Source organism: Polyodon spathula, chromosome 6 (assembly GCF_017654505.1).
Source record: "Polyodon spathula isolate WHYD16114869_AA chromosome 6, ASM1765450v1, whole genome shotgun sequence".
Lineage (NCBI taxonomy): Eukaryota > Metazoa > Chordata > Actinopteri > Acipenseriformes > Polyodontidae > Polyodon > Polyodon spathula.
Genome location: NC_054539.1, coordinates 65,268,871 through 65,281,562, shown reverse-complemented (window position 1 = coordinate 65,281,562; position 12,692 = coordinate 65,268,871). Strand labels below are relative to the sequence as shown.

Below are 12,692 nucleotides of genomic sequence, written 5' to 3'. Positions count from 1 at the left end.
TACAAGTGAGGGCCTTCCTGGGATTGGCCTCTTACTATCGGTGGTTTGAAACAGCTAGAGAGAAAAACAGCTCAAGAGAAAGCCGACAGAAGTGTGAGCTGTGGCTGACAGCAGCTTTGTTAAAGTGATTATTAAAGCTAAAACAAATAAAAAGTTTAGCCTTGAAACCTTGTCTTGCCTCCTTCTTGACACCACCACAATATGATAATGTTGTTGCAATTACTTATCCACTTTCAAAGAACAGCAGGGGCTTTATCCTTTGTATCACTGCAATTCTAGCCTGGCCATTTCCTCCTGGTTTTTGTATGAGTAGCATCCCTTATTCTTGTTATTCCATCTTGTGTCCACAGTTAAAGGATCATGTCTTTGGTCTTGGCTTAGCAGCTCAGTCTCATGTTCAGAATACAAACCCCCAACTCACTGTCAAATTAACTTTGACATTTGGCTGGTTTGTGACATGAATGCTACTTTTTCAGGCCGATGCAAAAAAATATGAAAGCAATTTGTAACCCATCACACCTTGGTAAAGCCTTGCAGTATTAAAAATGCAGTGTTTTGATAGCTCCCCATTGGAAACCGATATCAATAACCTTTTAAACAGTAGTAGGTCAGGATGAAGAATGGCATTGATTTCAGTTGTGTGTCTGCTTTTGTAATAATAGATAATGTAACAGAGAGAAAAACACTCGCTGTTTACGTCTATGCTTAGTCATATACAATGCTTTTTATTATTTTATTATTATTATTATTATTATTATTATTATTATTATCAAGAATGGCATTTTTTATATCAACAATTATATTTCCGATATCAAAAAAGCATGCTAATGAACATCCAGTTCATTCATCCAGATAGTGTTGATAATGCTTCTGCTGCATTAAGGCACGTTTTTTTCATCTGTAGAACGGGCCACAACTGACATGTCTAACAATAACGAAGCATCAGTGTTAGTGATTTTAACATTGAACAGCGATTTTAAGATTGAACAGTTTATTGTATGGTCATAACACACTGTATAACCTATATATTAAAAACAAAAAACAAAAAACTTTTTGTCTCAGCTGAACATTACTACTTCTGTCTTAATTATTTGAAACTATATAAGCCTTGTGAGTTCCAATCAGGGCTCTACGTTTAGATTTTTAACTACTGAGCTAGTGTTTTTACTGGCCCGGATGCAATTTTATCTGGACCAATATATTTATATATTTTTTCATGATGGTTTTTATTTTCAGTATGTTTCTGTGTATGGTAACCAAAGGGAGTCCACGTCTCAAAAGAATGTGGCTAAACAAAGCCTTTCAATATATGTTACTTCAGCCATTTAACATGTACATAGCTAGTGCTAAAAGAAGTACGGTAATACAAACTTGGTTAACATTGAAATTAGAAAGATAGTTTAATGTTATGATGAATATAAAGCCAGACTAAATGTTAAGCACAATAATGCAGTAACTATAAGAAAAGGCAAGGTACTCAGAAGTGGAGTCATTTTTTTAACTCTGGACTGTAGTTCAATGTAAAACATCCACTGTTGACTTTCTGTGAATGGATGGACTAACGGCAACATTTGCACTGATCATTAAAAGTACAACCAAGTATCCTTGTTTTGAGTTATTTACAGGTTATTGAATAAACAAAATAACTTGACTTAGATTCATCTGATGTCAGTACTTGATGGCTAGTTGTAATTAGTAATGTTAAACTATTGCAATGTTGGAATGTATTTTCTATTTTGGCCAGGTTACAATATTTAAACTAATATTATGTTATAAGTATTATTTGTTATAATTTAAACATATGTAGAATATTTAGGTTGCTGTATGATAGGTATTATTTTATCTGAATACACTACAGCAAAAATTATTATTTGGTGGTTTGCGCAACATTATGCTACTGTTGCTTTAATTGGAAGAAATACGTGCTGTGACGTTACTGCTAATTGAGTTCTGTGTATTTTAATTCAGTAAACAAAATTAAAAAAAAAAAAAAACTCGTGCCTAAGGAAATAGGGTACAGAACGAAGAAATCTCGTCTTGGACATTGAACATTTTGTGCTCTCGGCTAAACTTTACCGGCTTACACTGTGATGCTGTCTGCTTGTGCACACGCATTTGCCTTTTACTCTTGGCAGTTTAAGGGACCAGAGTTCGGGTAATTGAATACACAAAAAGGCAGCACCCTGTGTATTCACATAGGAAACAATTCGAAATTCCCATCCCTAATAAACATTATTAAAACGATATTCATAATACAAAATAATAGCAATCCTGTATAGAGCGTTGTCGCTTGTGTAGCCTCTCCCAAGTCAGCGCCAATCTTGCTGAGTGATACCAGCGAGTCCTGGAAAGATTGTGAATGGCATTTTCGACCTGAACACATCGGATCCCAAATCAAAAACAATTCGATCGCGTACCTGGTTATCGATCGAGACATCTTACTGTGAGACTTGATATGATGTAAAATAAATGTTGAATTCACAACAAATAAAGCTGCTGTGGAAACTGGGAAACGTTTTTTTTTTTTTTCTCTCTCTCTCTCTCTCTCTTCATAATGAAGCCTCCACTCTAAATGTTTGTCTTCATTTTTTTTCATAATTACATTCTTTATGATTTATTGATTTCAGTGCTTTCCTTTTGGCTTATTGGTTGCTTAGTTGTAGAAAACCCGATTTATAAAAGATGTGCAGCGGGAACGAGTACCAACACAGCACTTCGGTGTACCACAAATATGATGCGCGTCGGGAAAGTTAGGATTAGTTCGTAGTTATGTTTTTAAAAAATGGTTTGTAACCGGCCAGTCGGGCCTGTGGTGCTTCATAACTACCGGCCAAACTGTGCTCTCTACCGGCCCCGGTCACAGAGCCATGGTTAATGTCGAACCCTGCCAATCCTGCCTAAAAGTACACTACAATTTCTATGAATTGTTCGTAAAACATTGCCCCTGTCATGAGAATTCACAGACATTCTGCCAAACACAAAAACAAACATACAGACCGGGTGTAATTCATCACCTACTTAGTATGCATTTCTGATATCAAGTTTTCAAAACGGATGCTCATTAGCATGCAATTTTGATATCAAAAGTCATCAAAGCACTCGCTTAGTCAATTAAGAATGTTTTTTTTGATGTCAAGAATTGTATTTTTGATATATATAAAAAATGTGATTACAATACTGCCATTCTTAATTGACTGCGCGAGTGCTTTGCTGACTTTTGATTAATATTACAAAATAAATCAGAAGGAGATCAAGTTGAACAAACAAATATGTATTTGATTTGCAAAGTTAAACATAACTGTTCCATTAACAATGACTGTCTCTGCTTTGACTGTCTCGCAGGACGCTGTGATTTGGGACAAGACCCCCGCCCTTCTACGGAACGTATGTATACTTTGTCATTTATGATTCACTGAAGTTAATGTTCTCGCTTAAAAAAAAAGCCTTTCATAATTCCCCACCACTTCTTCTGCTAATACATTTAGCTCCTGGCCTGTAAACTTTAGATTCTTCACTCTGTCCTCCTTGGTCGCTGTCATTGTGACAAATTCAGAACTGTACTTACCTTTTCTTTTGAGCACCCTTATATATATATATATAATACAGTGTGTGTAAACCTCATGCAAAATTCTGCACTTTGTGACAACTTGCAAATTAATCATTTAGTGCACTTTATTTGTGCATATAATTAGCTTAGTGAATAGAGCGACCGCTGGTTCATTTCTGCCCGCAGTATGGCTTCCCCCTGCCAGAGGGTAATTCTTGTAATTAGTGAATGAGTCCTACAGAATTTTGCAGCCTCAGCACCTGTCAAAATCATTATGAATTTAGTACAGATGTTCTCTACAGCTATCCCTGGAGGCCCTAATACTCCCAAGATGTTCAGCCATGACTATTGCTTTACACTGCAAAAGCAATCCAAGACCATACTCATGGTCTTTGAGACTTCATCAATTGTGGCTATTATGCTATGTGTGCAACAAGAATACACTGGAAAATGTAGTATCATATCTATAACTAGACCAGGGTTATATAGTCTATCATCTAATCTTTATAAATTTTGTTTTATTTGTTGCACATCCCTTCAGAACTTATTTTGAGGCTAGTTTATGTGTGGGCTTAAAAAAATGACAATAACCCAGAACTGGTGTTTGAAAATTGAGCTGCAAAAAACATGGATATCAAATAAAAAGCTATTGAAGTTTATCTCCTGTTGTTTTGATGTGTGTATTGGTTAAGATAGCCCTATTATCTTAATAGGTCAACAAGCTTAATTAGCAAGGCAAAATATTTGAAGAAACGTTTTTAATGAAAGCACAGGCTTTCAAAAATCTGTCTATCAGCCATCCTATGTATAATTAGTTTTACCCAGCTCATTAGGTTTGTAGTCATTTTCTACAACAACCATGCCTCACAATTCTTCTTATGAAATAAATCTCTTTTGAAAAGTACAACGCATTAAATAAATGCCTTTAAATGCAGTTTTTTTTTTTCTTTTTCTTTTTTTGGTATACTATTCAACATGTCTTTAGGATTCCGTGCACACTGGTATGCAGAATATAGACTGTAACCTTTTGCAATCTGTAAAAGAGCTGGAACATGGTGTTTTTAATTGTTACATTTTTTTTTTTTTTTTTTTAATTTGACTTAACGAGAGCTAACATGTTCAAAGGCATCATTCCCTGTAAATAAGACTGATGTTGCGTTTTATAGAGCTTTGGAAAACAGCTGTAATTATGCTTGCGCGCACAGATAAAATAAATAGAATTGCTCAACTGAAAATATACTGGGCCTTGGGGGGGTGGAGGAGCATGAACATGAATGCTTTCATTGTATTTTATATATTACTTCAAAAACACTAGCCATGGATTCTAAGGTAATATTGAATGCTTAAGTATATAGCTTTAAGTTTTAAACGTACACAATATTACTGTATGCAGTAGCACTAAAACAATTTTTAAAGTGAGGGTGCTGAAGGCCATTGAACAAAACTGTAACCCCTGTATATGATGGAAGCCAGGGCTGTTTCTGGCCTTTTGGGGGTCCTAAGCAGGATATGTTATGCTATGGCAGGTAGGGTGATACTAGGACGAGCTGACTATCCATTTAAAGTGACGAGAAAAATAAATAAATAAAAACATACAGCCAGCTATCCTGGTTTAGCTACACATTTAATGTCATCATAAAAACAGGTACTTGGATTTTTGCTGGGCTGGCGTCAAAACATTCTACATGAAAAAAAAAAGATTTATCAAAACGTATTGCAGCTAAACATCACCTTGTGCAGGGGAAAAACAACAATATAAATGATAAATTCACTTAACATTGATTCTTACCAAGAGTTGGCTTCTTCAGAAAGAAATGTGTAATTGGTTGGTTTTTTCTCTGTTTCATGTTAGTGCTGCACTGTAAACCAGAGGACAGAGTAACTTGGGAAACTGACCAATGAGAAACGTCTTTGTGATGTGAATTTGACATACCCCAGTGTCTGTACACCCCAAGATCACAGTAATTTGAAGAAATTAAAAATAATAATAATCTTGTTGTTTTCCTTCTTCAGTTTTTCTCTTTTTACGCTCTTCGTGCCAGATTGGTACATTCTTGATCTTTTTCAAGACGTAATTTGGTCGCAATCCTCAAAGAAGCTACTGGAGGCTGATCTTTTTTTTTCCCCCACATCCAAACGTTAGCAGGCAAACCCAACGCAATGCAGCCGCAGGGGGCAGGTGCCTAGCGCATGCATGAATGATGCATGATTCCATGATCACCCTGGGCATGACTCATTCACAGACAAAATCTGTAAATTCTTTGAAAACTGATCACTGTGATCATTTATGAAAATCAATTTAAAAGAAAATATATTTATTTATTTTTATTTTTTTTGCTAGGGGCCCCTCTAGAGACTGGGGGCCTTAAGCAGCTGCTTATGTCGCTTATGCCTAGAAACGGCACTGATGGAAGCCATGCAAAGCCAGCTGCTGCACCCCCAGAACCCCTAGTTCCATCTCCCTTGACTGTATGTCAGCATCTGCAATCTGAATTTTGACTAATAAACATGACAAATTAATTGATCAACCTTTTTATATTCCAAACTTGTAAGACTAATTGATTGGTTCATGTAATTATTGTTTATTTTCGTTATCATTTTCATCGTAAAATATATTGTCAGGGTTGTGTACAGAACCTTAAACACGACGTTATGATTACTGACTTTAATTTAATTTATCACGACCCATATACCACCATGGTTACATTGCTATCATTACATTGTGGTTTACATCATTACATCCATAGTTAATTTACTATTTTGTGGACAGTGGGTTTTCTAAGAAATAAAAAAGACAGAAAAATTACTCAAGATGATAGATAGCACCCTGTAAAATGAAAGTAGTTACCCTAGCCAAAACAAAGAATTAAGATAATTCACTGAGTTTTAGATTATAAAATCAAATTTTTTTCTGTGCCATGCAAAGCCACAGGATGTTTTCCAGTCCTTCACTAAACTTCATAACGTTATTCAGATTATAGCCTACTGGCAGGGGTGCCCATCTCCTCATCAGCAAAATATATATAAGGTACTGAGCAGCCAAACCTTCTCTCAACTTGGACTTGTATATATATATATATATATATATATATATATATATATATATATATATATATATATATATATATATATAATATCGTAGAAAAGTTAAGGGTGGGTCTCCCAATCTCTGGTCATAAGAGATGCACAATAAAAGTTTAGACTGCATTTCTGGGATTAATGTTACGTTAAAAGATATCTGAAATATTTTAGACGGTGTCCTTATGTGGACAGAATATAAATTGACAAGTCTTGATTTCTGACTTTTATTTGATTTCCCAGTTATAAGAATGTGTATAGGCTGGCTGTAGTGGTGACATCAGACCCAAACAAACAGAGTCGGGAGTGAATTGTGCTGTTGCGCCGGTTTATTGCAAAACAGAAAATAAACTGAACGAAACTAACGGTGCAATGAGCAAATCAAAAACAGACCGATAAACAGCGGACGAACCCCAAAACAAGTGCCATGCGAGTCCTCTCATACGAATAGCATTTGTTTTTGCTTTTAGTTTTGAATTATTTTCTCCTCTCTCCCGTTCTCCACTCCCGAACACACAAACCCAAGTGAGTGCTTCATGCATCTATATAATTGTACCGGGATTCAATTACTAATTAATTGTTCACTTGAATCCCAGCACGTGAACTAATCTGTGCACTCCCCATGCTCACATATTAATACACATTTTATCTGCACGTGATGTGATTGTGCAAAATGCTTGTACCTTAATACAACTATATCATTTAAATCACTCGTGCTACATAGCCCAATTATATCCGGTGCACCAATACATAAAGTATATACCAATATCAACACACCACACGCAACATAACACACAAGGAATCATGGAAGTCATACTGGTAATTTATAAGATCTCAGACACAGTGATTGAAGGGAATTTCAAAGGCTGCTGGGAATTAGATCTCTTCATCCATCAAAGGGGAAGTCTCATAATCATGTCACTCAAAGAATGCACAGATATTTGAAGAGGAGTTCCAGAGGATGCTAGGAACTTTGAAACCACACCCACTATAGCGCTTCAGTGGCAGTATAGCCTTTCACACAGGAGTTATGACGGTTTAGAACTGCCACTGAAGCGGCTTATAGATCTGAGTGAATTGCCTATACCGCCACAGAACTATCACATTTTATGCTGTGGTTCAGACGGCACTGAACCGTCATAAATGCCTGTGTGAAAGGCTATACCGCCACTGAAGCGCTATAGTGGGTGTGGTTTCAAAGTCGAAACATTCTACATCACTAAAGTGTAGTTAGGTAAGGGGCGTGCATGGAGTGCTGAGGCACAGCCAAGGAACCTCTGGGCGTGCAGAGTTATAGCGCCTGTACTTTGAGTTAAAAATCTCATAATGCTTTCAGTTGTATCAAGTCTGCAAGTTCTTGGTGCGCACTAAAGAGAGACAGTCCGCTGCCACGTTTGTAGCCTACTTTAAATTACTTTACGATTTCACCTTGAGTGCCTTTAAGTAAGATGACACTGGCTGTAACTCTAATGTCGTTTTTTTACACACAAATAAGCTTACTTGATTTGAAAAACATCATGAACGATACAAGGAACTTCTTACACTACTTGGTTTGATTAAATGAGTAGTACACAACAAAATACGAAAGCTGAGCATTAATCTCAACAAAGAACAACGGCAACTTTTTAATGAAAAAAGAAATTGTAGCCTACTTCAATAGGAACATTAGCCTGCTATATTACATTAAACCAAAAGAATAAAAATCATAACAATCTGGTTCTCTCTTGCCTTTTTCAATGAATTGATTTAACTAACAGATAATAAAAACATAATAAGTGAACAACTACCTAGCCTAAATTTAAGTAATCATTTTTGGAATCTACCAGCGGCTTCTGTTACATACACATTGTTGATAATAGTGCAGACCGTGGGTCAAACCAATGTTGTTGGGGTGCGTGTTTTGTTTTTTAAACCATTTAAATGCAAAACCATAACAAAACATGTATACAGACTTTTTTTCTATTATTTTTAATTATTTGTCCTGCAGTTACCTTTAATTAATTTCTCTGCATGTACACTACTTTGTATATGATATATAATGCGTGATATTAAACATCTAACAAGTACAGTACATACAATACTGTTTCAAATAAATGTGTTATGATTTTGAATATGCGCTTCTTAGGGTCGGTATCATTGTCATTGCTTGCACCCCGGCACCTTTTTCTCTATAAATTAAGCACTGTGTGCATGTGTTAGGTCTTGTCAGTTTCAGATTGCACGAGAACAGTCTGTTGTTGCCATGAGAACACTCTGTTGATTGACAGGTTTGAAAGTTGTACTCCCGCGATCGCTTTGGCTGTGTGAAAGGGTTATGACAGTATTACACTGGCCTAGATTGCGCAATTTCATGCTGTGTGAAAGGGTATTTTACAAACTCATTAAAACGTTTCAAAGACGGCACAGTGGCTGCCAAATAACCTATAGAAGGCATTCTTAATGAAGTGATTCTTTTGGGTACATGTATTTTTTTTTTTCTTTTTTTTTTAGCACTGAATTATATAAAGTAATGCATTTTGAAGTGCATAATCCAAAAACAGACCAGTTCATGTGATGATGAACTTCAGGTTGTTCGCTTCCTCCGTTTTAGGATGTTTGTGGGCTCTTTTCTTCTGTTAAGTGGGGTTTTAATTCCTAGGTTGCTCCACTAGTCTGTGAAACTAAAAATACATTAAACAAAAGTTTCAAACAATGCTTTTAAAGTCTTGTGTGCCTAACATTTTGAATGGCCGTGTTGCTTGAGAGGACAGATCAACACTAAAAACTGTATTTTGGAGCAAGTGGAATGGCAAAGGCATAGTTTCTTCCTTATTAGTTTTACACATTAGAGTTCCTCTGAAAATGTGTCTTTAGCTTTGCTTATAAAAGGGCCCCAGATTGAAATGCTTTCTGTCAGTCATCCAGTCCTATTTCCTCTGCTCCCTCCCTGGGCATAAAACAAGAACAACAACACTGATGCAGCTGTTTCAGACTGGAACGTGTTCTTTAGCAAGACTTCCTGCAGACATACATGCCTAGATTGATTGCGACCGTTTGCAACATTGCTAGCATTGAGCTCTTGGTTCTCATAATGTATTACATTAAACTGAATAGGTAGAATACAGAAAATGTCTTACTTAAAACACTCAAGAACATACTAATAATATTACATTTTCTGAATAAATGACTACCTGCCCTAGAGCATCTGAGTTCTTGGCAAAGCTGCCTCTTGCTCTCAGTAAAAGCTGCCCGATGTCTATTTGTTACTTTTAGAGATCTGGGATAATGCTTTTCATTTCCTTCCTAACAAATTGTGTCAGGAGAGATTTCTCATCTTTTAACTCAAGGTTTTTTGAATTGTGTTCTTGCAAAGCCAGAGGGATCAAATAGATTTGTAAGCAGCAATTATTTTCCATGGCAGTGCACTTTTGTACCTGATCAGACTTTGATGCTTAATATAGTAGCTGTTGGGCATTTGTTTCTGAAATAAATAAAAAAAAATGCTGCATTTGCTTGATACAGAAAGGGCCATGTATGTGCACGTATTTTTGCCAATGTAATGTCCTAGAGATATCCCAGCAGAGATCTGTATGTATACATTTATATTTTGTGCACATTAATAACAGTTTGCATCAATTATGTGACTCTGAAATGCAGGAGACATCATTTGTAATATCTTTGCAGCCTATGTGAATAGTTAGAGATGAGCATGAATGTGAATGCTGAGCCTTATTCTATGTTTGTTCAGATTATGACAACAAACGTTAGACATTTTCAATTGGCACTACAGTACATAAGATGATGTTGAAACTATTAGTGCTTTTTTATACTGTTATTATCTGCATATTTTGATCTGTAAAACAGTTGGTAAATTCTATTAGGAAAACCTTCACAGAAAGTGTGTTAGGTAAAAATCAAGCTACCGTACCTCACCAAACCAGTTTCTATCAAATACTGTCACATGCATTCTTATCTGAGAGTCAAATTGATTTCCATGGCTTATTTTCGGAATGCTGTCTTCGTTGCAGGCCTTACCCACAAACGCACTTTGTAATTATATGATCAATAAAATGAACCCTTTCTAGGTATAGTTGTCAATCTTATATATGTGACAGCACAGCAAAAATAAATAAATAAATAAATAAATACAAGATAGTGGCTATAATTATCCATGCTATTTACCCCAAGTGGTCATTAGCTCATATTTGTGGTCTGAAAGGAAGACAAAAAATACAATTCAAAAGGAAAAGAAACAAATAAAGAAAACACAAACTCCTAATTTAAATGTTCAAGTTTTTACATAATTTTATGGTTGCATTTTTCCTTTTAATGTGTTTTACTGGCACACTAGAGGTCTTTTGTATTACATGCTGTTGGTAAACTGCAAGACCATGAAAACCCAACCCTGCATTTTGCAGCTTTGTCCAGCCACACAGAACATTGCCATGCATCTTAAGGTGAAATTGATTAGATTATACCTCTGTATAAAAAAATAAGTAACTTAGATAAACTCTTTGAAAGTATGCCCCATTGTTTTATTTGATTGTATTTATGGCGTTTTGTTCAATAAATGGAAACATTTAAGGAAGAACCCCACCACTGCCCCCCACTACACCAACACAGAGCCCACCACGGTCAGAACCATCATGTCTGTTATCTCTATCTATGGGATTAATGCAAGACCATCTGCGTGTATATTATAGAAGTGTAGAAGTGTCCATATATTACAACGAAATTTAAATAACCGATTAGGTAGAGAGTTGTAACCCTATCACTACTAGATAAAATAGATACGTTCCCACTGGGTAACACATAACATTAACATTGCACTGGAATCGTCATGTTTTGATGTACCGTGGTGAACTTGCACTAATGATTTATTATTTTAGTTTCAGTAGGTGGCAATATGATTTACTGTTTGAGCGCAATGTCTGTATTTGGAGGTGATCCCCCGATTAAAACTATAAATGCATGGCCTTGGACGTAAACAATAGCCTTTTTCACCCAAGCACAGATAAGCTGTTAAAACATATACAAATAATCCAGGTACTTTTTCTGGAGCAATTGAATTAAAATGCAGCGAGCATGGCAATCAATATGGTACAACTAACACCTTTTTCCAACACTTCGTCTACATGGTCACCCAGAGAAAAAAAAAATGATAGTACTGTACGAAAATGATCGTCCCAATATTCAATCCGGCGCTTGCATTATAAATCAAACGCCGTCCTAATTCGACTTTGATTTTAATCAAAAAGCAATATACTGGTTTTGTACACTAATATGTTCTGTATGCCGCCTTTGCAAATACAAAAAAAAAAAAACACTAATATGACGACAAAACATGTTGTCATGAAATACATACTTTAATTTGTTTTCATTCAAGGTAAACGATATCAGTCAAATAAAAAAACTAACGTCTCTTACCTATCGTTGTGATCACAGTGATAGCAAAATAAAAAGATCCTGCGAATCTCCACTGCACTGCAGCCTTGTGTGGTTTCAGTTGCAATACCACCCCTTCAAGTTCATCAAAGTTGTCTTTAGTCAGGTTATATTTATTCATTAATTCATCTTTTCTATCGTCCAGTTTTTTCTTCTGGGAGGTCTCTTGCTTAGATTCCAGTGCATCGAAAACAGCTGCTCCAACCAGCAGATAGGTAAAGGTGCAGATGATGAGGGCGAGGGTCCTCACGTTTTGTCTCTTCATGGTCTAGGTGAGCGGACGGGTGCTAAAAGTTGGAATGTTGAGCTTGAAGACGGAGAGCTCGGCTGGTTCATGGCTACGCTATGCCTCGCGGAGAGCTCTGTGCTAAGACGGGATGGCTTTGATGGCTTTATTTACTGAAGCACTGCTTTACTGGGAGCTGTTCTTTCAGCACCACCCCCAACCTCAGAGCACCTACATAATAAGGAGAATATGCGAGCGCCTTATATGGATATAGGCTCAAGGTTTGAATGCAATTAATGCGTATTGCTACTTTTTTTCAGAATTATGTTGTACTGACTTTTCAAAACATTCAACGCCCACAACAATACATCAATAAATAAATAACTACATAAATCATATTAAATAGAGCTATGTAAT

The 12,692-nt window shown here is 36.1% G+C and overlaps 1 protein-coding gene across 1 annotated transcript in view; it reads right to left on the bottom strand.

Annotated features, from left to right (window-relative positions):
* Positions 1–12,478, bottom strand: part of LOC121317479 (potassium channel subfamily K member 3-like) — a 40,599-nt gene extending 28,121 nt beyond the window's left edge. Inside the window, exon 1 of the mRNA XM_041253465.1 lies at positions 12,032–12,478. Coding sequence (XP_041109399.1) covers positions 12,032–12,314 — 283 coding nt within the window. The 5' untranslated portion in view covers positions 12,315–12,478. The remainder of the gene's footprint in view (positions 1–12,031) is intronic.
* Positions 12,479–12,692: the final 214 nt, after the last annotated feature.